General features: G+C 35.1%; 1 protein-coding gene across 2 annotated transcripts in view; it reads right to left on the bottom strand.

The window, feature by feature from the left end:
- Positions 1-919: 919 nt before the first annotated feature.
- kdm4b (lysine (K)-specific demethylase 4B) overlaps positions 920-26135 on the bottom strand; it is a 56059-nt gene continuing 30843 nt past the window's right edge. The window contains exons 11-22 of one of the 2 annotated variants that reach the window (XM_067396786.1): positions 25872-26062; positions 25641-25764; positions 21519-21697; positions 21040-21241; positions 13220-13296; positions 13082-13137; positions 12871-12979; positions 8357-8542; positions 8116-8283; positions 7756-7875; positions 3248-3340; positions 920-3066 (exon numbers count right to left, since the gene is read on the bottom strand). In XM_067396786.1, the coding sequence (XP_067252887.1) occupies positions 2725-3066; positions 3248-3340; positions 7756-7875; positions 8116-8283; positions 8357-8542; positions 12871-12979; positions 13082-13137; positions 13220-13296; positions 21040-21241; positions 21519-21697; positions 25641-25764; positions 25872-26062 (1847 nt within the window). In that variant the 3' untranslated portion in view covers positions 920-2724. The remainder of the gene's footprint in view (positions 3067-3247; positions 3341-7755; positions 7876-8115; positions 8284-8356; positions 8543-12870; positions 12980-13081; positions 13138-13219; positions 13297-21039; positions 21242-21518; positions 21698-25640; positions 25765-25871; positions 26063-26135) is intronic. The other variant, XM_067396787.1, reaches the window with a different exon arrangement.

Here is a 26135-nt window from a genome sequence, read left to right as displayed (position 1 = left end):
CACAGTGCTCTTAGGAACCTTAAGTGCAGCAGAAATGTTTTTGTAACCTTGGCCAGATCTGTGCCTTGCCACAGTTCTGTCTCTGAGCTCTTCAGGCAGTTCCTTTGACCTCATGATTCTCATTTGCTCTGACATGCACTGTGAGCTGTAAGGTCTTATATAGACAGGTGTGTGGCTTTCCTAATCAAATCAAATCAGTATAATCAAACACAGCTGGACTCAAATGAAGGTGTAGAACCATCTCAAGGATGATCAGAAGAAATGGACAGCACCTGAGTTAAATATATGAGCGTCACAGCAAAGGGTCTGAATACTTAGGACCATGTGATATTTCAGTTTTTCTTTTTTAATAAATCTGCAAAAATGTCAACAATTCTGTGTTTTTCTGTCAATATGGGGTGCTGTGTGTACATTAATGGGGAAAAAAAATGAACTTAAATGATTTTAGCAAATGGCTGCAATATAACAGAGAGTGAACAATTTAAGGGGGTCTGAATACTTTCCGTACCCACTGTATGTTTAAAGCTCTTTGAAGCTGCACTGAAACTGTAATTTTGACCTTCAACCATTTGGGCTCCATTGAAGTCCACTATAAGGAGAACAATCCTGGAATGTATTCATCAAAAACCTTCATTTCTTTTCGACTGAAGAAAGAAAGACATGAACATATTGGATAACATGGGGGTGAGTAAATTATCAGGAAAATTTAATTTAAAAGTGGACTAATCCTTTAATTAAATTTGAGGAAGCTGACTAATTTGTGAACTGGTTCAATGGATTCATTACAAAGAACCAGGTCAAAAAATGAGTCAGTCACAAATCAGACATCACTAGAAACTTAAATGTATTATTATTAATTTAAACCAGGTTTTTCATGGCTTTACCAAGAAAATAAACACAGTTGAACACAAAGCACAGTTTCACTTCACATTTTATTAGAATCTTTCCTAGTAGGCCTACTTCTGAACAGATAAACATTTTCCATCATCAGTATGCAAGCTGCGGTGGGTTATTTCATTAAACTTGCCTCTTGTGAAGTTTCTGTTTTAACGCAAGGCAGAAACCTCAGAAACAGAGGAGTACAAATGCCATCGACACACTGTGTCTAGCCTTAGAGGGGCCTTAGGCGTCACTGACAGGTGGAAAACAATCAGTCGTGAGACGAGAACAACGGTCGTCACATCAAACGGAATGTGCTCGCAACAGTGCGAGAGGTTCTAACCTCAGTACGCACTTCGTCCATAAAGATTCATGATCTCCGAGATTATAAAACATGTTCTTATTAAAAAAACAAGCGGGTCGAAATGAAAGCAGGAGGAATAATAGTATGAAGTATGAGATGAGAAAAAGAAGGGCTGTCAATGCAATTTCATTTTTGAAATGTCTTAATTTGGGGAATTTAATGCATTAATTTATCCTGCGTCTTGAACAATTCTCCGATATCTTTGGCATGCTGAAGCGATTCATTCTGGAATGGTCTCATACGAGCGTTTGCCTCTGAATGAATCCAGTGGGCGGGCGTTGGAGCAAATTCTCAATGCTATCTGGACGACAAACCTGCAAGTACTGGCGATGGAGGTCTCACAAGACAAAACAACGAATGGGGAAACAACAAAAAGGAGAAAAGAAATCCGAAGCGACAACCAGACCCTTTTATTTGAATGTGGCATGGGTTTTGATAAGACTCTAGAAGTTACACTGAAGAATTTTCAGTTTCGTGAGCAGGAAGTCTAGTATGTACACCTCACCGTGGGTCACGTGACCCGGAGCGCCCCTCAGTAGTCTAAGACCTCTATAGCACCTTGAGAAGGCGGATTGCGTATCTGTTTAACATCACCTATATGACTATATGCTTAAATGTACGCCACTTCAACCTCTTGAATAGAAAGGATAAATTCAAATTTTTTTTTTTCCATATTCCAACATTATGTTGCAAAGTTTCACCAAAATAAAAATCAATAAAAATAAAAATCATAACAACAGTAATCATAATAATAATAATAAAAAAAAACAGACAAGGTGAATAGTATTCCATATAAACATCTACCAATTATGCTACAAAAACAAATCCAATCATCTGGCGCTGAAAAACTCTTTATCGTTGATTATAGTCGATAGAAGAATACATGAAGATGCGCGAATCTATCGAAACACATGTGTGCGCTAACTGAAAACCGTAGCTTCGGATGCTGTCATAATTGTGATTTTCTTTATACAAATATTAAATCTATATGTGACAAAAGACATTTAAATACTTGTTAAATCCCATGAGCCCTGCTAAAACTTCCAGTGACTCCCCCGAACACTTGAGTACAGAGAAAAATACCTGAAACTGTACAGATATAGACTGTGTTTGATCTGTGACCGGGTAGCGTAATGTTTTGGCTTGTTAGAAAAATATTTAGCACTCGTTAGAGAAAAAATCAGGTATAAAGTAAACAGCACAAACAGTAAATGATTATTCCATCTGAAAAATTGCCGTTTCGTGAAAGAGGCGGAGCGAGGGATCGTGGAAAGGGGTCCGAAGGATGTGGCGTCCCCCAAGGCTCTGTACTGGGTCCGTTTCGGCTTCAGTCTATAATGACACACATGCGTCCCACGCGCACCGTACATGGGTGGGAGACTCAGATTAGCACGACAGCGAGTAAATGAAACAAAGACATGCAGTGGATGAATTTAAAGTCAGTAAGCGTTGACGAATAGCTGCTAGCGCAGAGCTGCGCTTCAATACATCGGCTCAACACCTTGTTCGCCCTCGTCTGGAGGAAAGTCCGTGTTGAGGAGAGACTCCATGTAGGCTATGTAGCTGGAGCTGTGGGTGAAACTCTCGCTGGGTTCCGGGGCAGGAAGTGTGGGCGCTGAGACAGGAAGTGTGGCGGGTGGCAAGCAAGGGGCAGTGCTGGTGTTCGGAGTAATACTAGCGGGCAGGAAAGCGCTGACTAATTCCGGAGGTAGTGCTGAGGGCTCGATGGCTAGCGTGGGTGGCGGTGTTGGCAGACGCGGGCGTTTTGCGGCCAGCGGTTCGTCTGACGATTGGGCCTGAGGTTGCTGTTGGTTCACAGATGCCTGTCGATAAGAAAAAAAAAACTATTATCCTTCAGTAACGTCAATCAGAGCTCTCAAAATAGGCTTTGTTAGCTTGAAAAGTTCAAGTTTGGCAAACACAAAAGCAACTTTGACTTCTGCTTGATGAATTCTGTGAGCAGAAACGTACGGTACTCAGCCTGAAGCGGATTAAAGCACTTACCAGACGAGACATGACCCTCTTGGGCAGCTCCTGGTCCAGAGAGTGAATCTCACTGCGCTTCAGTAAGAGCTGCGTCTCGTCCTGAAACTCCACCTGGAAAGAAATGCAGTCGGTTTAGACGCCTCAGATCCTTCACTGCTCTTGGAACCAAAATGTTTGATGCAATCCAGAAGTTTAGAAAAGCTACTAGTGTCGATTCAAAGCTTACTAACACCCTTGGGAAGGCATTTTCCAGAAGTACAGCTTCATCTACGTGAATCTATGAACTGTTTGGGCAGGTTACACTTAGCACATTTACACCGCGTTCCAAATTATTATGCAAGTGACATATCAGTAAGAGTTCTTAAACATCCAGATTTTAGTTTTTCTAAGAAAATGTTTGTTTGTTTATTTCTCCATGTCTTTTTAGTAGGGATGTCCAGATCCGATCATGTGATCGGAAATCGGGCCCGATCATGTGGTTTCAGACTCGATCGGAATCGGACATTACCTCCCGATCAGGACTCGGATATATATGTATTAGGGGTGCAACGGTTCTCGGTAAAAAAAATCGAACCATACGGTTCTCCACTTACGGACCGTACTTGCACTGCGGTCCATCTCGAATGACGACGCATCTATTGGTTAATATGGTTTGTTTAAAATAGCAACGTGGAAAACAGAAAGAGTTCAGATAATGTATGTTTCAGTCGATAGATGCACAAAACGTTACAACGATAATCAGAAAGTGTGGACAAAACAGTCACTCTTTGTAAACTGTTAACTGCGAGTGCCGTCTGCTCTAATGTCCAGTCATTTACGCCGTCATCACCCGGGACCGGGTGTTGATTGCGCGCGAGCGCAGGTGAGACCTGAACAGCACACGTTGCTGTCTGTTTTTAAACTAACTCATTTAAGCCTTGCTGATTTAAACCTTAAAGAACAAGACGCGAAAGAGAACTCGCATGCGCTGTGAGAAGATTTGTCAGCTTATTCCAGTCAGCGTGCAAATACTGAGTTCTATTTCAAGTCTTGCGCTTCAGCAGACAAATTCATACAAACATTATGTCAACATGCCCGTCCTAGCGAGTATCCTAGCAAACATAGTCGGTTATGTCTTAAGTGAACGTATATTAGTCGAGAAAGACAGCGCATGTGGAACAGTATATGTACTGGATCGTGCATGTCTTAAAGGGAAAACAACTATTCCTGCTGCCTGTATTTAATGTTAAATCAAACAACAAATAACAAAGAAATCACTCACTGCTCTTGACAATACTTTTTGTAACATCAATAATGATTAATCTTTATTTATGTTACACATGTAAAGATAATATGCAGTGATATTTTATATTTGATTACTATTTGATTACTGTTGGATACCTGAAAAACCGGAAAAGCACTGTTCCTGGATCTGTTTTTTCACTCTTTATTCTTTTTTATGTAGGCTATTATAGAAGTATCGGATCGGGACTCGGTATCGGCAGATACTCAAAATCAAATGACTCGGACTCGGACTCGAGGGCAAAAAAACGTGATCGGGACATCCCTACTTTTTAGATAACTGGTATCAATCTCAGACAAAATAATTTGCCAGGTCTATGGAAACCCTACTTAGAGGTTGTTCCACATTATTAAGCAAGTCACAGTTCTCATGCAATATGGAGAGGAAGAAAGATCTTTCTGAAGATGAAAAGCATGAAATGGTGCAATGTTGTGCAAAAGGCATGAAAACAACTAATATTGTGTGAAACTGAATAGATCTGACAAATTATTTTGTCTGAGATTGATACCAGTTGGATAAGACATGGATAAATAAACAAACAAACACTTTCTTAGAAAAACTAAAATCTGAATGTTTATTCTACTGAAATCATGTCACTTGCATAATAATTTGGAACGCAGTGTAATTTAATAATTGTAATTTAAAAACAGAAAATAATATACGCACGCATTATTATGTTTCATCTTTCAGGAAGGGACATGAACTAACTCCTTGCACGGGAATTACTTGCGTAATGCTAACGCTGTTGATCAAGGATTTCTCTTTACAACTCTTATTTTTGGAAAGAAAGAGCAACCAACATAACAAGCTCCAAACTTTCAACCAGTCTGCAATCAACACCCTATTCCAGATCAATTCCCAATGGCTTCAAAACCTGTCAGACTTCCAGACATCCAGTTACAGATCGCCTGGAGTGGGTGGGAGAACATTTGGCGCGTCTAGCAAAGGTAGATGTGACGTCATTGAAGTGGTTGTTATAGAGTGCTGTGACTCACACGGCTCTGATAAATAATGGAGTCTTGTGGCGGAGGAGAGAATCATACGGTTTGTTAATGCTGACAGAAGAGTCTCTCAAGAGTTCAGCCAAGCAATGAAACACTGTATCGAGTGTGTGTGTGTGTGTGTGTTTGGGTTTTAATGAGAGAGAATCTGACGTGAACCAAAACTAGTTCTTCCAATGTGTCAAACAATGTATTAACATCGTTTGGAGATGGAGAAAAAGTGAAAAAGCATGTTTCGATTTAGCTTTTTAGAAGTTTCTGAGTCACCTTTCCATCAAAATGTGACCCAAATGTTAGGAAAAACATCATCCCATCCCTGCACAAGAACACAAAAGCACTTCCTGTGATGGAGTGTCGCATGTAGGAGAAATAGCAGATGAATGGCGGTCTACTCTCGCTGTCTGCGGTCCATCACACCTCATAAGCTTCACGTACAGACTCCATAAATCCCCCACATATGCCTAGTTTTCTCATTTTCCCATTAATCTCTCCTCCCTTTTGCTCAAGACATCAGTGGCTCCTCTGTGTACAGGGAAAGCAAACTTAACACCAAATATGGACTCATGAAAGACTTGGATAAAGGCGGGAATCAAAAGAAAGTTAACTTAAAGATTCAGTTTCCTAACCTAAAAATCAGGTGACACTGTGGCGCTTTAATAGTCTATATAAAAACACACAAACAAACTATAAATAAATTAATTAAAAAAAGATATGAAGAGTTTGGTTCCAAAACGCAATAATAATAATTTGAGTAAAAAGGTGTTTTCTTTACCAAGAAAGTGGCAAGATGAAAACCACTATTTTCTGTTTCAAATTTTCCAGCATCTTTTGGATATAAAAACATTAAAAATACAAATCTACATTTTGATTTTAAAATGTTTATTATAAAAACATATTTTCCCCAAAATGCAATAAATCCATGACACTTTTTTTTCTTTAAAAATGCAATTAATCCATCAATATAAAAGTTATTTTTCAAATTTAAAATACACAAAAAAGTAAGTTGATTCACATATATGACAGAGTCTAAACTTTGACAATATTTATCTTATATTCAGGCATTTTACTAAAAATACATTCAGCCGTCGCTCCCAAAATGGTCATCTTGTTAATGTTAAAAATGATTTGTCATTACCGATAAAGAGTATCTGGCGCCATTGCACGGTTAAATAAACACATTTGCAGAGAACATTGGTATTAAAAACGGCTTTATAAAAAAGCCTTCAATGTTTACAGCAGGTGGAATGATGCACTGTGATTGGCTGAGAGCAGATATATCGTGTTCTGCAGAAAAAAGAGACTGGCGTTTGTCGCGTTTTGGAAAGAAAGGGAGAAAACATGACAGAATAACACGACGGATATCGCATTTTGCGCAAAATTAATAAATGACTTTTCAATACCGACCAGATACAATGCTGATTTTGGCAGAAACTTTTTTGAAATTTTTTTGAAAAAGCCATTTATCGCGTTTTGGAACCAAACTCTTCATATTCTATTAATTAAATAACTTGTAATTAACATGAATTAACTGTATTAAAGTAGAAGCCAAACAAATAAAACAAATCGATCGAATCAAAAGCGAACAACACTAAATATAGGTGTAAACAGGGTCTAAAACGTTTTGAGCTTGTCCTCTTTCAACCACTTCCAGAGGTCGTCGAAAACACATTCGACCGGATTACTTTCGTAGTGTAAACACTCATGCACACAAAAGACCGCCTACTGACCTAATGTGTAAACAGTATGGGAAGCGCTCTAGCCAGACGGGATTTAAACTTTGTCTGCAGAAGACACAAGTTTGGTTTGAAGATGAAAAATGTACCAAGCACAATGTTCTCTCTCCATTCCTGATTTCTAACACACACTCACAGCGTTTAGCTGGTCTTGTGGCTATCAGAGCAGAAAAAAAGCTGATGCTCTCTGTGTGTTTTTATCTCCAGTCACGTATGTAAATTGTGCAAGCTTATATTATCCATTAAATCGAAAGATCTGAAAAAGCCCATACATTTACTTGCCCATCGACCCTTCCCTCAGAGAAATCAGGACAGAAGTGGTGGAAAGTGGACAAAAGAGACGGATTAAAACACCAGGTGTAAACAGGAATGTGTCTACGTCATTCATTTGTGATCCGATAGACCAAAACGCATCTTGTAAACAGGGTCAAAATGTCTTTATCAAAGTGCTGGAAAAACAAATGTGAAAATAAAAAACAAATACAAAAATAAATGTAAGAGGTCAGTTACCTGGTAGTAACGGTGGACGTGTTCCTTGACAAAAGACGCGTTGAGAATCCGTCCGTCGATTGTCTTGACCACCACAATTTCGCCCTGTTCTGGAGGGCCGTTCCGCAGGCAGTCGTGACTCTGAGACAGAAATTAAAGAGACGATAGATCAAATCTGATTGGATGAGCCAAATGAATGCACGAAGCCACCACAACAACCTACAATTAGATTTCAACCAATCAGCATCCAGGACCAGTACTATGCTTTTATAAGGCAATAAGCCAGAAGAGGCCATACATTACAGGGATTTTATCATGACTAAGGAGGTTTTAGCAACTAAAACCTATTTAAGATACTATTTGTTGGTGCGTTTAGCTCACCAGCAGGTTCTCCGGGAAGACATTATCACAGTAGGAGCCGTCGTCAAAGTTGACTTCGTAGTAGTTCTGCGTGCCGATGCCAGTGATGGTGCAGCGATAGAACCAACCATTGCTGTTCCTCCCGATGACCTCCTGACCCAGAGACAACTCGCGGGAGCCGCTTTTGACCTGCGACGGAAGCAAACCTTTAGTTTGAGGAACACTGTGGTCTCTTTTTAGAGTGTTAACCAAGGCTACGCACCTTATGATTGGTCTGTTTGTGTTTGTGGCAGGTGACGGACACCACGTACGGCCAATCGGCCGGCTTCATGACGACTCCGGCGAGGAGGGCGCAGGTGACGTGGAAGGACGTGGAGCAGTTGTCCAACGAGCACTGGATACACGCGCCGAAGATCTGCTTAGTCGTCTTGTGGCAGTAGACGCACTTCTGAAAATCGTAACGAGGAAATATGAAATGTCATTTACATGATAAATAGGATATTCACCTAGATAAAGTTCATCAAGACAAACTTTGAAGTTGGCTTCAGAAAGTGTATGGAAGTCTGAAGGTTTTCAGTTTGAAGTACTTGAAGTTTAAAGTAGATTTAAAAGGGATTTTTGATACAAGTATGATGAATTAATGCTAAATAGCTATTTGGCTAATGGTGAACAGCTAAAAAAAAAAAAAGAACAGTTTGAGAAGTGGAGCAGCTTGCATTTCAATAAAAGATTACAAATATGAACAATTATTAATGTGCAAACTATAATAAACACCAGAAAAAAAAAAAAAACTAAAAGAAGGAAAGAATAAAAAGAACAAAAGAAACAAAAGGAAAAAAAAAAAAACACCAAAAAATGAAAGGAATATATAAATAAAAGAATGAACTAAAGAAACAAATGATGACAGAATGGAAAAATGGTAATGGTGACCAGAAGCAGAAAAAAAAAAAAAAAACGAAATGAGAGAGAAAAGAAACAATGAAACAAACAAGTAAATGAACCCAAACAAAAAAAAAAAAGTGCAAACAAGAAGGAAAAGTAAACATTTAAAGTGATTTTCATCTCATTTAACTACTGTAATGACAGGGTTTTCAATGAGAAAAAATGACTTCATTCATTAGAAAATGGAGCCTGAGGCAAATGTAAGTTTGCTAAGCCGATGCTAAATAGATATTTGGCTACTGGTTAACATTATTTTCATGTGTCAGCTGCTGAAAAGGAAAGTCATTTCAAGAGTGCAGCAGCTTACATTTCCATGAAAAGGAACATTTATTAATAGTGAACAACAATAAAAAACACCAGAAATGTTGACAAACACAGTCGATTTTGATTTCACATGTAGAAATAAGGCCTTATTTTGAGGCAAATGAAGTCAATAAGCAGTCGATTGTTTAAAACCGAGCCATTTTTATGTGAATATCTATCTGAATGGAAAACATTTTGCCTTATCATTCCCTCTTTCTTTGTGTCCGTTCTTCCCCGTCTCTCTCCTCTTCTCCTCCATTTCCTCATGCACCACCTCCAAACACACAAACTCACACACAGCGCACGGACGCGGGGATATCGACGGGAATAAAAATTCTTTATTAAATTGTCAATACTTCATTTCAGCCCCCTGTGGCCAAGCGGCCGTAATGTACGACGGCCTTTTGATGTGGCGCCGGCTCGGAAATATTTCATTGGCTGGTGAAAGGCTCTGATTTATCATTCCTCAGGGATTGATCACGGGACAGGCCAACGGACAAGGGAAGGGAAAAAATATGTGATTTACGAGCATCAACCTCTCAGTTATTTATTCATACATCAAGACCTGGCGACCATTTTGTGTTGCAGTGAGCGAGAAGAGACTTCCTTTTAATCTACAATATGACGCCATTTCTTCAACTTCTTCTAGTGTGCAAATAATGATGTTTATATAAACATTCGCATCATGATGACAAAGCAACTGTGTCATCGATCTTTTACACAAGCTGAAGTCAGATGTATGAACATTACGAGAGCTTTATGAAATGATAAAGTAGAAAAGAAACAATAAGTACGAAAAAAGACAAAGCAAACAAAAAGAATGAACAAAAGAAAAAACAATAATGATAGAAACTGAGAGAACAAATAAAAGATTGAAAAAATAAACTAAAACAAAACTAAGAGAAAAATACCAATAAATAAATAAAATAAATACCAAAAAAAAGCACAAATTAAAGAAAGCGTGAACAAAAGAAACAGAAAAAAAGAAAACAATAGGGGAAAAAAAAAAGCAAATGAAAACGAAGAACAAAAGAAAAAAAGAAAAAAACGCAATAAAGAGTGAACAGTACAGAAAGAACACAAAAGTAGAAAAGAAGAATCAAAAGAAACAAAAAAATGAAAGAAAAAAGCCAAAATGAAAGAAAGAGCTAACAAAGAAACGGAAACAGAAAAAGCAAACAAAAGAAGAAAAGAGCAAAAAAAATGAAACAAACCGCAAATAAAAACAAATGAAAAATAAAGCACAAACAAAAGAAAGAGCGAACAAAATAAACAACCAGAAAGAAACAAAAGTAGAAAAGAACAAAAAAGAAAACAGCAAATACAAACGAATGAAAGAAAAAGCACAAACGAAAGAAAGAGCAAACAAAAAGAAACAAAAGTTGAACAAGAAAGAAAAACAGAAAAGCACAAATAAAAGAGCAAACAAAAACAGAAAAAGAACAAACAAAAGTAGAAAAGAACAAAAAATCAAAGAAAACAAGCAGTAAATAAAAAATGAGGAAAGAAGAAACACAAAAGAGTGAACAAAAGAAATAGAAAGAACAAAAAAAAGAAACAGAAAGAACAAAAAAGAAAGAAAACAGCAAATAAAAACAAAGAATGGAAAAAGCACAAACGAAAGAAAGAGCGAACAAAATAAAGAATAAACAAAAGTAGAAAAGAACAAAAAAATGAATAACAGCAAATAAAAAAGAATGAATGAAAAAAGCACAAATGAAAGAGTGAACAAAAGAAACAGAACAAACAAAAGCAGAAGAGAACAAAAAAAGAAAGAAAACAAACAGCAGACAGAAACAAAGAATGAAGGAAAAAAGCACAAAGGAAAGCAGGAATGGAAACAGAAGGACATGTATGAAGGAGCGAAGCACATTTTTAATTTCATCATGTGCTGAACGACACCAGAGGAGATGATCTGGTCTCGCTGATGTCACTTGTATTTTGGCTTCTGTGTTTGAGCGCGTTCAGACGTGTGGCGGAGGAGGAGAAACCTGCCTATATAATCAATGCACTTCGTTTAGCACAGCGAGGAACCACACCTGATTATTCAGGCATTCCACATCATTAATAATGCATCATTCCCTCCGAGAGAGAGAGAGAGGGAGAGGGAAGTACAACTACAGAACAAGAAAACTGAACAAATGAAACAAATATAGTGAACGAATTAACTACACAAAAGAAAGTAATAAAATAATGATCATAACGGTAAAAAACAAAAGCACAAATGAAAGAACTAAAAAAAGAACAAACAAATACGCACAAACAAACAAAAGCAGAAGTCAAACAGAAAAATACCAATGAAAAAGAAACTAAGAACAAACGAGTAAGAAACAGAAATGAACAAAAAAGCATAAATTAATTAAATTACATGAACAAAAAAATGAATGAATGAAAGAAATAATGAAAGTATGAAAAACAAAAAAGCAAGAAATAAACAAATTAGGAATGAACAAAAGTAAAACAAAAGCACAAATTAATTAATTAACAAAAACAAAAGTAGAAGTCAAACAGAAAAATAACAATGAAAATTAAATGAAGAACAAACGAATAAGAAACAAAAATAACAAACAAAAAAGCATAAATTAATTAAATTACATTTACAAAAAAAAATAATAATAAAAGTACGAAAAAGGCACAAAAAAGAAATAAACAAATTAGGAATGAACAAAAAAAACAAAAGTACAAATGAAAGAACATATTAATTAATTAACGAAAACAAACAAAAGTAAAAGTCAAACAGAAAAATAAAATGAAAATTAAATGAAGAACAAACGAATAACAAACAAAAATAACAAAAAAGCATAAATTAGTTAAATTACATTTACAAAAAAATAAAAAAATAAAAATAATAAAAGTACGAAAAAGACACAAAAAAGAAATAAATTAGGAATGAACAAAAGAAAAACAAAAGCACAAATGAAAGAACAAATTAATTAATTAATGAAAACGAACAAAAGTAAAAGTCAAACAGAAAAATAATGAAAATTAACAGAACAAATGAATAAACAAAAATAAACAAAAAAGCATAAATTAATTAAATTACATTTACAAAAAAATAAAAAATAAATAATAAAAGTACGAAAAACACAAAAAAGAAAGAAACAAACAAATTAGGAATGAACAAAAGAAATAACTAAAAAAAATTAATGAGTGAAAATTAACCAAAAACAATAAAAAGTAGAAGCCAAACAGAAAAAATACCAACGAAAGAACGAATAAAATAAATAATGAAATAAGGAATGAAACGAGCACCAACGAAAGAATAAAGGAATAAGAAACAAAAGAAAACATAAGTAGAAAATGAAACAAAACACAGAGAACAAACAAATAAAAAAAGAAAATCCATGTAAATGAAAAGAAAAAAAACAAAAGCGCAAATGCAAGAATGACAAAGCAGAACACACGACGAAACAAATCAATGGATGTCAACGAACGGAAAAGTATGAATCAAAGCAAAAAAACCTATGAGTGTCTTTCAATAAAGTTAAACTGGACAGTAAACGAAGTGAAAGAGGTGAAAGGGTCACTCACCAGACTCTTCCTGGTGTCGGGGACTGCGGTGACGTCCACAGGCTCTCGCTCCACAGCGTTGACGAAACGAACCTCGGCCACAGCGACGGCACAGATCACGTGAACCCACCTACGGACAGGAAAACAAACGCTTACATGTAAAGTTTGTTTTGCAGATTAGCATGAACAGATGCCCGTGTAGCTCCTCGTAATAGAGTTTAAGATATTACACCTGTCATCTGTGGTTTTCTTCAAAGCTCCTCCTCTTAAACTGCACAAACAGCAGGCCTGCAACGATTAAACCAGTCATGAACACAACGCTTTAACGCCATAATAAACGTGTCATATGTGAACGGTGTTCAATACTTACTGCTGTCCACTCCATCGAGGAGCATCGAGAACACATCCAGCCTTCCTGTTTCGTGTCGGGATTGACGCCGTAACAACCTGGCGGAAGAGAGAACGAAAACGTTATTTATTAAACATATTCCGTGCGATTCACCAGTGTACGTTATTTTCACAGAAAAAAAACAGTTTCAGTAGTTTTCTATTGAAAAAAATTACTTTCTCTGACAGAGTTTGTACGAAACGAATGAACAAGGAGACAAAACAGACAGAAAAAAAAACTAAACAAAAAGAGAACAAACAAACGAAAAAAATTGCCAAAAGCTAAAAAAACAAATGCCAGAAGAAAATTACACAATCGACAAAAGAAAACGCACAATGTCAGAAAAGAATGGAGAAAATAGAAACAAAGAACAAACAAATTAATATGTTATTAAATAAAACTATTTTTGTAAATTTAATACAAAAAGAATGAAGAAAAAAAATTAACAAATGAAAAGACGAAAGAAACAAAAGAGAGAGAACAGATAGAACAAAAACAAATTAGCAAAAAATGAACAAATTAATAATAATAAAAGTAGAAAAACAAATGAAAGAACAAAACCAAAAAAAACAATCAAACGAAACAAAGAATGAAGGAAAAAAAGCACAAACGAGAGTATAAAAGAAAGAAATCAAAACAGAACAAACAAACAAATAAATGAACGAAAAAAGTAAAAACTAAGCGAAAATATATTAAAGATACTGTGTATGATGATTCACTAGTGTATGCTGTTTTAAAACATGGCCACAGGAACAAATAACACATTTATTGACCAAGAACACTTCTTTAAAGAACTAATTACATCGCAATGAATAAAATCAGGTCATCCTACCGAATATTCAGATTCAGTATACACTGTTATAATAAATAAATCTCAATAATGGTCGACAGCTAAATATTCAGTTTGAAATAAGTCATATTACAAAAAATTAACGTTGCGAAGGAAGTTTCAAAGAAAAAAACGTAATTTTAAAATTTAAAAACTCAATGATTACAGATACCAACACTGAATATTCAGATGCAAATAAGTCATATTATGAAAGATGAATGTGTAACGAAAGACATTTAAAGCCATTAATCAAAAATCTAAATACAATTTTAAAAACTCAATAATTACAGTTACCAACGCTGAATACTCAGATGCGAATAAGTCAAATTGCAAAAAACGATTGTGTTACGAAGGACGTTTCAAGTCATTAATAGAAAAATGTAAATAAAATTCAAACTTTACGTTTGGAAAAACTCAATGGTAGACAGCCAAATATTCAGTTTAAAATAAGTCAAATTAGAAAAAATTATTGTTACAAAGGACGTTTCAAGTCATTAATAGAAAATGTAAAAAAATAAAAACTCAAATTACAGATACCAACACTGAATATTCAGATGCAAATAAGTCAAATTACAATAAATAAATGTGTTATGAAGGACATTTCATCTTATTAATAGAAAAAAAAATTATGAAAATGTATAACCTCAATGATTACGGTTACCAATGCTGATTATTCAGACGCAAATAAGTCATATTAAAAAAAGATGAATTTGTAACGAAGGCCGCTTCAAGTTAAATCGAAAACTACATTTTTTTTTTAAATCAACAATTACAGATACCAATGCTGAATATTCAGTTGCAAATAAGTCAAATTATGAAGGATGTTTCATGTCAATCGAAAATGTAAATAAAATGTAAAATAAATAAATAAATCAATGATTACAGATACCAGTGCTGAATATTCAGATGCAAAGAAGTCAAATTACAAAAAATTAATGTGTTATGAAGGACGTTTCAAGACATAAATAGAAAAATGTAAATAAAATTCAAACTTCACGTTTGGGAAAACTCAACGATTATGACTACAATTGCTGAATGTTCATTTGCAAATAAATCAAATTATGAAGGATGTTTCACGTCAATTGGAAAAATGCAAATAAACTTCACATTTGGAAAAACTCAATTATTGTCGATAGCTAAATATCTGGTTGGAAATAAGTCTTATTACAAAAAATGAATGTGTAAAGAAGTATGTTACAAGTCATTAATCGAAAACGTATTTTTTATTTTTATTTTTTTAAATCAACGATTACAGATACCAACGCTGAATATTCAGAGGCAAATCAGTTATATTACAAAATGAATGTGTAACAAAAGACATTAATGGAAAATGTAAATAAAATGTATTAACTCAATAGTTACAGTTACCAATGCTTTATATTCAGATGTAAATAAGTCAAATTACAAAAAATGAATTGTTACTATGGATGTTTCAAGTCATAATTTGAAAAACGCAAATAAAAAGTTAAACTTCACGTTTGGAAAAACTCAACGATTATGGCTATAATCGCTGAATATTCAGTTGCAAATAAGTCAAATTACGAAGGATGTTTCATGTCAATTATCGAAAAATGCAAATAAACTTCACGTTTGGAAAAACCTAACAATTATGGCCGACACAGCTGAATGTTGAGTTGGAAATGAGTCATATTACAAAAAATTAATGTGTTACTATGGATGTTACGTCTCTTTTACACCTTTTATGTTTTCAACTAATTAAACAAACGTAGAAAATGTACTCAAAACTAAAACTCAAGGATGACGTCACCACAGTAGCAGCAGCAGTGAGCAGCGATATCATCTGAAGGTGTTTGTCGTTGCGCAGCGTTCAAGAACCTGCTGTTTCCCATAATTACACCAGGCACCCTTCGATTGCAAGGCACAAAAGTGGACTGTGATATTGTACGAGCGACCCTTTTAGAAGAACGCTCCAGCTGTAGGTGAAAGCTCACAGAAATGGAAAGCTCGTTTTGACATGCTGTCATTTCCCCCTCGTCCCCGTCTTATCGAAATCACCAGCTTTCAGCAGCTGTGCCCACCTCATCCGCGCCAGGTAAACACTAACAGCAGGAACCGCGCGTCCAAGCCCAGCTCCAGCCGTAATGGCCTCCGCAACAGCAGACGGGATACAAATACGGCCTCCGGGCATTAGTTTAATGTGCAACACGCACACATGAGCACAAACACGCGCTTACGCGTGTTCAGGAAAGTCATTTTCATAACCGCTGGAAGAATGTTTGTGAGTTCAAGCGCTTACGAAACCAGGCTGGCAGAAAATAGCATCAAGAAATGAGGAGGCAAAGACAGCACAACTAACAAGCTGTCTTTCACTTCACAGCCCGTTCTTCAAGGCTTCGGAGGCAAACAAGCTAGAGATGTTGTTATTGTTGGTGGTGGTGGTGGTGGTGTTTTTTCCCCTAGAACAGTTCGACCGGCGGATCCTTCGCCTACAGAGCTGGTCAAAAGTTTGTACATCTTGCAATTTTTAATGTTTTCGAAAGAAGTCTCTTCAAGCCTGCATTTATTTGATCAAAAATACAGAAAAAAAACAGTAATATTGTAAAATATTATTACAATTTAAAAATAATTTATTTATTTTCTTTTTATATATACTTTGAAATGTAATTTATTCCTGTGATCAAAGCTGAATTTTCAGCATCATTACTCTGATCCTTCAGAAATCATTCCGATATGATGATTTATCATCAATGCAAGGCTTTTTTTCTGCCAGTGTGACTATTTGTTAGAGTGTGACCACCTCATTGCACAACTGATAAGAGCTGCCATAACTGTTTCATATGAGAAACATCAAACAGCAAAGACGAGCGCTACTCATTTGAGCTGTGCAGCACTTGTGTATCAGACGTGCCAATCTCGATCACGTGACACTGTTTACTATACACCGCTGGGAGATCCAGTGAGAATGTGTTTGAATTTGCTGCAAAAATTAATAACATCGCTGCAAGATCTAGTGGGAAGTGTTCAAATTCTCTGCTTTAAACCACAGATATCAGATCAACCAGCGCTGACATGGAAAACAGGAGAAACACTGTGCCATGAACAAGTTAAGGCTCCTCAGTTCACAAATCACCATGTGTTTAATGTAACGCTTACTGATACTATGGTATTGTGACAGAAATACTTGAATGCTTTTACATTATTAATTTCAGGGTTCATGCAAACTGAATTTCAAGTGCATTTCAAGGACTTTTTAAGTGCTTCACACTTTTTCCAGCACTTAAAAGCTCTAAATATTATCCAATTTTAATGTTTTTTTTAATGTGATGATTTGTAAAACTAAAAGTTTAAAGATGTAGGAAAACTAACACAGATAGCAGCAGAGAAGCACTTATTGATGGAAAAGTAGGAAAAGTCTCATGAAAAACAAACTTGTGACTGAATTACACAGAAAGCAAGTAGAGTGCTCCTTTTATAATCACTGAAGATGTCGGTCAGCTCAGGTTGGTACATTTAACACCCTTGAGTCAGCGGTCGCGCTGGCGATACCACCTTGCTTTTTCTCTTATCAGTGTGAAAGAGACTCAAAATACTCTGTCAATTTTGCACATTAAATTTAGAGTTATACACCATTCTAATCTGTGAAATGTTTTCTTTCGTTTGTGTACACTCAGAGTAAAAACAAAATGTTGCGCTTTTTGCAAAATAAAGAAAACTAACATGATGCGCTATCTGTTGTCTCTCTCTGAATCAAGTCCATTCTCAGAAAATTAACTGCAACTTAATGAATACTAATCACACAAACATGAGACATATCTAAAGAAATGTTGAAATGTCAGGTTTTAAATCATGTAAGTCCAATTGAAAACAAATATTCTGTTTATGTAATTTGTTTGAAAAGAGAGAGATGTCAGTCGTTCGCGAGTCGGCTCATTATCACGCTATTCAGATGCAAATTCTGAGGCGCCTGCATCAGCTCGGAAAATTGCATCAAGCTTAGTCAGATGTACATGGAGTACATAAGAGTAGAACATTTACATTTTTCCCTTTAAAAATGTTTTTGCACGTTACTGTTAATAAGTTAATTTTATCTGCATCTCAATTGAAGCTCAGTGCTTTGACAAATTTCCAATGAATAAACATGTAATATTATTAGTAACTGCACGTATTAATGCAAAACAATAGTAATATGATTAAATTACCTTTATGATTTAAAAAAAAAAAAAATCCAGCACCATATTCTGCAGAAATTAGTGGCACCAGCGCCACTGCTCCCTAATGTTAGTTTGGATTTCTATTTTGAATAAATTATGTTTTTTTGAACTTTTTATTAATCAATGAATCCTGAAAAAAGTTATCACGTTCCCAAAAAAATATTAAGCAGCACAACTGATTCCAACATTTAGCATATCAGAATGATTTCCGAAGGATCATGTGACACTGAAGACCGGAGAAATGATGCTGAAAATTCAGCTTTGATCACAGGAATAGAAGGAAGACTTCAAAGTATGATAAACCAATTATTTTAAATTGTAATAATATTTCACCATATTACTGATTTTTCCTGTATTTTCGATCAAATAAATGCAGCCTTGATGTGAAATAAGAGACTTTCAAAAACATTAAAAATAGTAATGTTTCCAAACTTTTGACTGGTACTGAACATTTTGGACAGTGATTCGTTTCACTTCACGGCCCGTTCTTCAAGGCTTTGGAGGGCAAACAAGCCAGAGATGTTGTTGGGGGTGGTTTTTCCCCTAGAACGACTGGATCCTTTGCGTACATTTTGGACCGTGGTTTGTGTCGCCTCTACAAGAACCAGTCATGGGAATCAGAGCGTTTAAAACACAGCAGGAGATGTGTTTTCCGTAGCTCTGGTGTTTTTGGGGGTGAAGTTTACAGCATGGAGGCAGAAAATTAAAGCAGTAAGTGCACTGAGGTCAAAACTTAAAGTGATTTCACCATTTTACGAACGACAGAACAAAAAAAGATAAAAACAACCAATATTGCAACTCTTGAAGAGATGAATAACGACAATGATTCCAATAAGTAATACAGTAGGCTGTCTAACATAACTAATGCAGAAATATATATATAATTCAGATGATGTATGAACACAGGTGCACATATATCAGCTATTTTAATCGAACGTGGGTCATCGGATGAGATTTACGAGCCAGAAATACCTGTTTTATAAGCTGAAGAAAGCTTGAGTGAAGGTAAAATATGAGTAAGTGTGTTTATGACACAGTGACAACTTTAATTAGTTTGACAGAGTGAAAACAGAGTGACGGTAAACTGATTAGTGCAGCTAAAAGCAAACTAATACATGACGGCTCATCCCAGAGCAATCACACTTCATAAATCAGTCACGCAAACTGAACGAGTGCTTCACGCTCGGCGTAATGAACTTTAGAAGAAGCCGACATACCGCGAGTCGTACTTTCGAATCTAACAACTCTGGAAAGCATCCAAGCGAAATGCTTGCGCTTATTTTTTTTGGTTTGGTACAGTGAAGTGCATCCGTCGCTGTTTTGATGGTAAATATAATCATATATCACGGCCAGATGCTTCTGGAAAACACAAAAACATCAAGCAAAAGTTGAAGTGAAATAGTTTCATCTGAACTGTCATTTTCATTTAAACGGGCCAATCAGAGTGCGGCGTCACACTCGTACGTCCCAGTCGCTCACACACACTTGTACTAATTGGCTACGCGGCTTAGACTCGCGCCGAAGAGAAACAAACCACTTTTGCGGTCTGCGTTTTCCTCTTCGGGAGGTTTTTTCTTTGCGCCTCTAAATAAATAACAGCGCTGGAGTTCAGCCTGACTGACGGTAAATTGGCTGGAGTGACGTCCGGGTCTCCGTAAGAGGCTCTCGAGGGCCCGGCGAGGAGATAAAGAGGGAATCAGGGGCGTTTATTAATCAGAGGCACACGGCTCCTGACTGACACACAGAAATATGTGGATTGGCGTGAAGGAGCAAACAAACAGCTGGAGAAGTGAACTACTACTTGTTTTAGGAGGAAGGCTGAGAGGACAATGAACACTAATATTATCTGTCTGGAAACACACATTTCATTTATCCAAACTAACCTACAGTACGTTTCCTGTGGCATGTGGCAATATGAAAAATAAATAAATTAATATACACCTTGCTGAAGAAAAAGATCCATTTTTATTTATATTACTATGTTGTAAAAATTGATTTATTAAATAGATTTTCACTCATCAAAAAAAAGCTAATTTATTAAACAAAAAACTAATAATGCTTAAAATATATTACATTATATATATATATATATATATATATATATAAACCACACATTTTACATTATATTACATTACATTAAATATAACAAATTAATATAAATACATTTTATTATTATATTGATAATTTTAGAGAAAAAAATGAAAGGTCCTATAATATAATAAAACAATATATATACACACACACACACAATTTTAGTGAAATTATTATATTATATAAATACATTTATTTATTATTCATTTTTAAAAAGGTAAAAAAGAAGGGTTTGTTTGAGTTGTCCAAAGAAGGATTTTTTTTTTAATAAAAAAATAAAAAAATAAATAAATATAATTAATTATTAATTAGTTAGTTTTCCTACATCTTTAAACTTTTATTAATTATTACTATTACTTTTAATATTATTATTTACATTTTATAAATTTATTATATTCATATTAAATACATTCATTTATTCTTAATAATAAATAAACAATAATTAAAATTATAAATAAACTATTATAATAATTGCTTTTTGAAAACTAGAAAAGAAAATATGTATTTTTTTGTAAATATAGCAAAATCAGGATAAAAGCACGCACATCACAGGCAAAAATATGCTCAAAGATGGGTGCTCGACCAAACAAATATTAATAAAAAGCAGAAAAAAGTCGGCACACCAAAGCTCCAAAAATATGGCTCTTTGTCAGACTTTTAAATATCCTTTTTTTTTTTTTTCATGAGAGGTGTGAGGTGTCTGAACTCACTTGCATGGACCTGTAGGCCGCAGCTGCTGCAGGACAGCAGGACGCTGGTGCCGTCGTCACCGATGTGGGAGTTTGACGGCAGGGGTTCAGTGTTCTCGGCACCGGCGCTGAAGCACATCTCTGGAACCAGCGGACGGGTGCGACACCCGACCCGGGACACCAGCCCGGACGTGTCCAAGGTGTGAAAGGGGTCCTTCGCAGGCTAAACATAGAAAAATATATGAGTGAGGTCAGCATGTTAAAAAGGACCTAATAGAATTGATTTTCAAGCTTGAATGTTCAAAAAACACAATTTTTCTCATATAAAATGCTCTGTCAGTAACGCTTTGTTTACTTCCTGTCTATATGAAGCCCCTCCTTCTGGTCGACTGGACCAGTGTCTTGTGATTGGTCAAGTCCTTCTGATTCCATGCCGACAGTCAAAACTCTGAATATGTGAGGCTATCTCAGTATGTTGACCGTGATGCATTATTAATTACCTGCGTGTACGGACAGAACAGCGTGCACACGGCGCAGTGTGGCTCGATGGTCGCCATGGCTGCGTTGAACTGCTTCTCGGCCAGGAAGTTTGGCGAGCGGTTCTGCCACAGGTTCTGCCAAAGGTCCTTCTTGGTCTCCGGACCCACGCCTCCACCTACTGGCAGCCCCGAGTACAGCTCTACAGGAACACAGAGAGATGACGCACACGTGAGGTTCACACAAACTACATCTTCATAGATAGATAGATAGATAGATAGATAGATAGATAGATAGATAGATAGATAGATAGATAGATAGATAGATAGATAGATAGATAGATAGATAGATAGATAGATAGATAGATAGATAGATAGATAGATAGATAGATAGGAGTACACCTAGTTTACAGGTAAACGAATCATACTGAAGTTAAATGGGGCTGAATGTTAGTGTTCTCCTCTTGCTGTCAATCGTGACTCTACAGACAGCAGGTGAAGATGTATTTTTGGAGCGTTTTGATGCCCCTCTGTCCTGTATTTTGCCCCCTGCAGTGACAGCAGGCGGTGCAGGTTTACAGCTGTCTGTCTGTTCATAACACACAGCACAGACAAATCAATAACCGTCTTTCAGCCGCTCGATTTTATAAAGCGCTTATTGTTCGTGGCTGCTTTCTTTCATACTTTATTGCTTTTGCTCTTTGTGCTCGCAAGTACACACTTTCACAACAAACAAACCAGAACACTCTGAAATGAAATGTTCTAGAAACATTCATATTGTAAAAACTAATCTAACTTTTAACAACTTTCTCCTCACTTGAAAATGTACCATCGGACATTTATCTAGGATGACATGTTTCTTTTCTCCATGTGGCAAAGAAAGCATATTTCTCAAAGTACGTCTATTTGTCTGTTCAAATGCATATTTCTGCATTAAATACAACAATTTATGCGAGGTTTTTATGAACATCACACAACCTTAAGAACATCCTTTGATTTTTTTTGTGTCATTTCGAATGTCATTTTTATGTAATTAATTCGATTTTAAGGACGTCAGTACGAACTTCATTTGAAACATGAGCAAAACAAGTTCATGAAAATCTTCAAAATTAACATAAGAACAGTTTTATGAACAATTTAAAAATATATTTCAATTTTATACCGCCATCTGTAAAAGAAAAGCAAAAGTAATTTGGGCTTCATAAAAAATGGCCTCATAAAATTATGTACGTCATTTTAAGGACGTCATTCTGAAATTCATGAAGAACTTTCATAAACATTTTCTTACGTAAAATGCGTCATTCGAATTTAAGGACGCGATTACGAACTTCATTTGAAACGAGCAAAAGAAGTTCAGGAAAATCTTTCGTAAATATTACGGAAAAAATATTTAATTGAATCTGACAATTAACAATTTTTAATAGTTTTACGAACAATTTAAAAAAATTCGGTTTTACGACCGCCATCTGTAAAAGAAGAGCAAAACTAATTCGGGTAAATCTTTTGTAACAGTTTACGCAAGAAAAGTTGTACGAACAACCTAAAGAAAATCATTAGACTGTTTTATTTCAAACATCATTTTTGAAACGTACATACAAGAATCCCTTGATAATTTTACATATGTCATTCGAATTTAAGGACGTCAAAACGAACTTCATTTGAAACTAGCAAAAGAAGTTGATGTAAATCTTTTTTAAATATATTATGTAAAATGTTGAATTACATAGTTTTTAATAGTTTTACGAACAATTTAAAATATATATAATTTGGTTTTACGACCGCCATCCATATAAAAAGAAGCAAATTGGATTCTGAGAAATATTTCTTAACAGTTTACGCAATAATATTTCAAACATCATTTCTGAAACATCCATGCAAGAATGACTTTGTAAAATTCAGTTCATCATTTTAAGGAATTTTAAATATATTCTTAAGTAAAATGATGTACATAAATTTATAATTAACATAAGTTTTACGAACAATTTAAAAAATATAATTAGGTTTTACGACCGCCATCTATAAAAAAGGAGAAAAACTAATTTGGGTCAATTTTTCGTAACAGTTTATGCAAGAATGATTGTATGAACAACCTTATGAACAACATTAGACTTGTATATTATTTCAAACATTTTTCAATTTCATTTCAATCATTTTTGAAACGTACATACAAGAATGACTTCATAATTTTACGTACGTCATTCGATTTTAAGGACGTTATTACAAACTTCATTTGAAAAAGAAAACAAGTTCATGAAAATCTTTCGTAAATATATTCTTACGTAAAACATTGAATTGAATCTCACAATTAACATAAGAATGACTTTACAAACAATTTAAAAATAGAATCGACAAAAAATACAACCGCCATCTATAGAAGAGGAGCAAAACTAATTTGGGTAAATCTTTCGTAACACTTTACGCAACAATGATTGTACAAACAACCTAAAGAAAATCATTCAATTTTTTGTTTATTATTTTAAATGTTAGTATTGAAATGCAAGAATGGCTTCATAAATTTATGTAAGTCATTTTAAGGACGTCATTCTGAAATTGAAGATCTTTCATAAACATTTTCTTACATAAAATACGTCATCATTACGAACTTCATTTGAAACGAGCAAAAGTTCATGAAAATCTTTCATAAATATATTACGAAAAATATTTAATTGAATCTGACAATTAACATAGTTTTTAATAGTTTTACGAACAATTTAAAAAATATAATTCGGTTTTATGACCGCCATCTGTAAAAGAGGAGCAAAACTAATTCGGGTAAATCTTTCGTAACAGTTTACGCAAAAAAGGTTGTACGAACAACCTAAAGAAACTCATTATACTATTTGTATATTATTTCAAACATCATTTTTTAATCGTACATACAAGAACAGCTTGATAAATTTACATACGTCATTCGAATTTAAGGACGTCAATACGAACTTCATTTGAAACGAGCAAAAGAAGTTGATGAAAATCTTTCGTAAATATATTCTTATGTAAAATGTTGAATTGAATCAGACAATTAACAGTTTTTAATAGTTTTACAAACAATTAAAAAAATATAATTCAGTTTTACGATCTCCATCTGTAAAAGAGGAGCAAAATGTATTTGGGTAAATCTTTCGTAACAGTTTATGCAAGAAAGGTTGGACGAACAACCTAAAGAAAATCATTATACTATTTGTATAGTATTTCAAACATAATTTTTGAAACGTACATACAAGAATCGCTTGATAAATTTGCATGCGTAATTCGAATTTAAAGACATCATTACGAACTTCATTTGAAACCAGCAAAACAAGTTCATGATAATCTTTTGTAAATATATTATGTAAAATGTTGAATTAACATAGTTTAATAGTTTTACGAACAATTTAAATACATTGAATTTGGTTTTACGACCGCCATCCCTATAAAAAGAAACAAATTAAACAAATTGGATAACATAAGAATGACAAACAATTTAAAAATAGAATCGCCAAACAACACAACCGTTTACAATTTAAAATATATATAATTTGGTTTTATGACCGCCATCCATATAAAAAAGAAGCAAAATGGATTTGGGTAAATTTTGCGGAACAGTTTACGCAATAATATTTCAAACATCATTTCTGAAACATCCATGCAAGAATGACTTTATAAATTTATGTACGTCATTTTAAGGACGTCATTCTGAATTTCATTTGAAATTCATGAAAATCTTTCGTAAATACATTCTTACATAAAATGTTGAATTAAATCTGAAAATTAACATAAGAACAGTTTTACAAACAATTTAATATATATATGTAATTCGGTTTTTACAACCGCCATCTATAAAAGAGGAGCAAAACGAATTCAGCTAAATTTTTTTGTAACAGTTTACGCAAGAATGGTTGTACGAACAACCTTAAAAACATCATTAGACTGTTTATATATTATTTCAAACATTTTTGAAATGTCCATGTAAGAATGACATCATTCTGAAATTCATGAAGATCTTATGAAATATGTTCTTACATAAAATGTTGAATTGAATGCGACATGGTTCACAGAAATCTGCTTCTTTCATGAATGAGGACCAAAATATTAATAATACGTTTTTCCATTACCATCTCATATTTCATTTTGGTCTCACACGAATGATGTCATGGTAGCAGTACCCACCCTCATCGCTGGAGGCTTCCTGTTTGACTATGGAGTGAGGCGAGCGCATGGGCGGCTTGCTGAACGGATGCCTTCGGCTCTTCTTCACCTCAACTTTCTTCTTCAGCTTCGTGAAGGGATTCGGCTGAGAACAATAAAATAAACATTTGTCAATAATTCACCTCAATGTTTAAAGTCTGTGGGCCAGAATTAGAGGCTGTAAAAACCCGTGGGATCAGAGAAACTGCTCACCTGCAGGCCGGACAGAGGAGCGGCTCCATTATTCTGGGTTTGCATGTCGTTCACTGAAGCGAACTGCTCAAAAGCTTGCTGGAAGGAGATATCGTCAGGATGCTTCGGCTTCTTCTTTTTCTTCTTCTTCTTCTTCTCCTCTCCATTTTCCGGCAGAGGATCCTGCATATCTGTTTTTCCATCTTCACCTGCTGAATGACAACAACAAAGATGAATGAATGGGAAGAAAATCCCATCAGTGGTATTAAGGCAATTGCTACGTGT

Source organism: Chanodichthys erythropterus, chromosome 10, assembly GCF_024489055.1.
Source record: "Chanodichthys erythropterus isolate Z2021 chromosome 10, ASM2448905v1, whole genome shotgun sequence".
In the NCBI taxonomy this organism is placed as follows: domain Eukaryota; kingdom Metazoa; phylum Chordata; class Actinopteri; order Cypriniformes; family Xenocyprididae; genus Chanodichthys; species Chanodichthys erythropterus.
The sequence above is the reverse complement of the archived record's forward strand: the minus strand, read 5'-3'. Positions and strand labels throughout refer to the sequence as shown.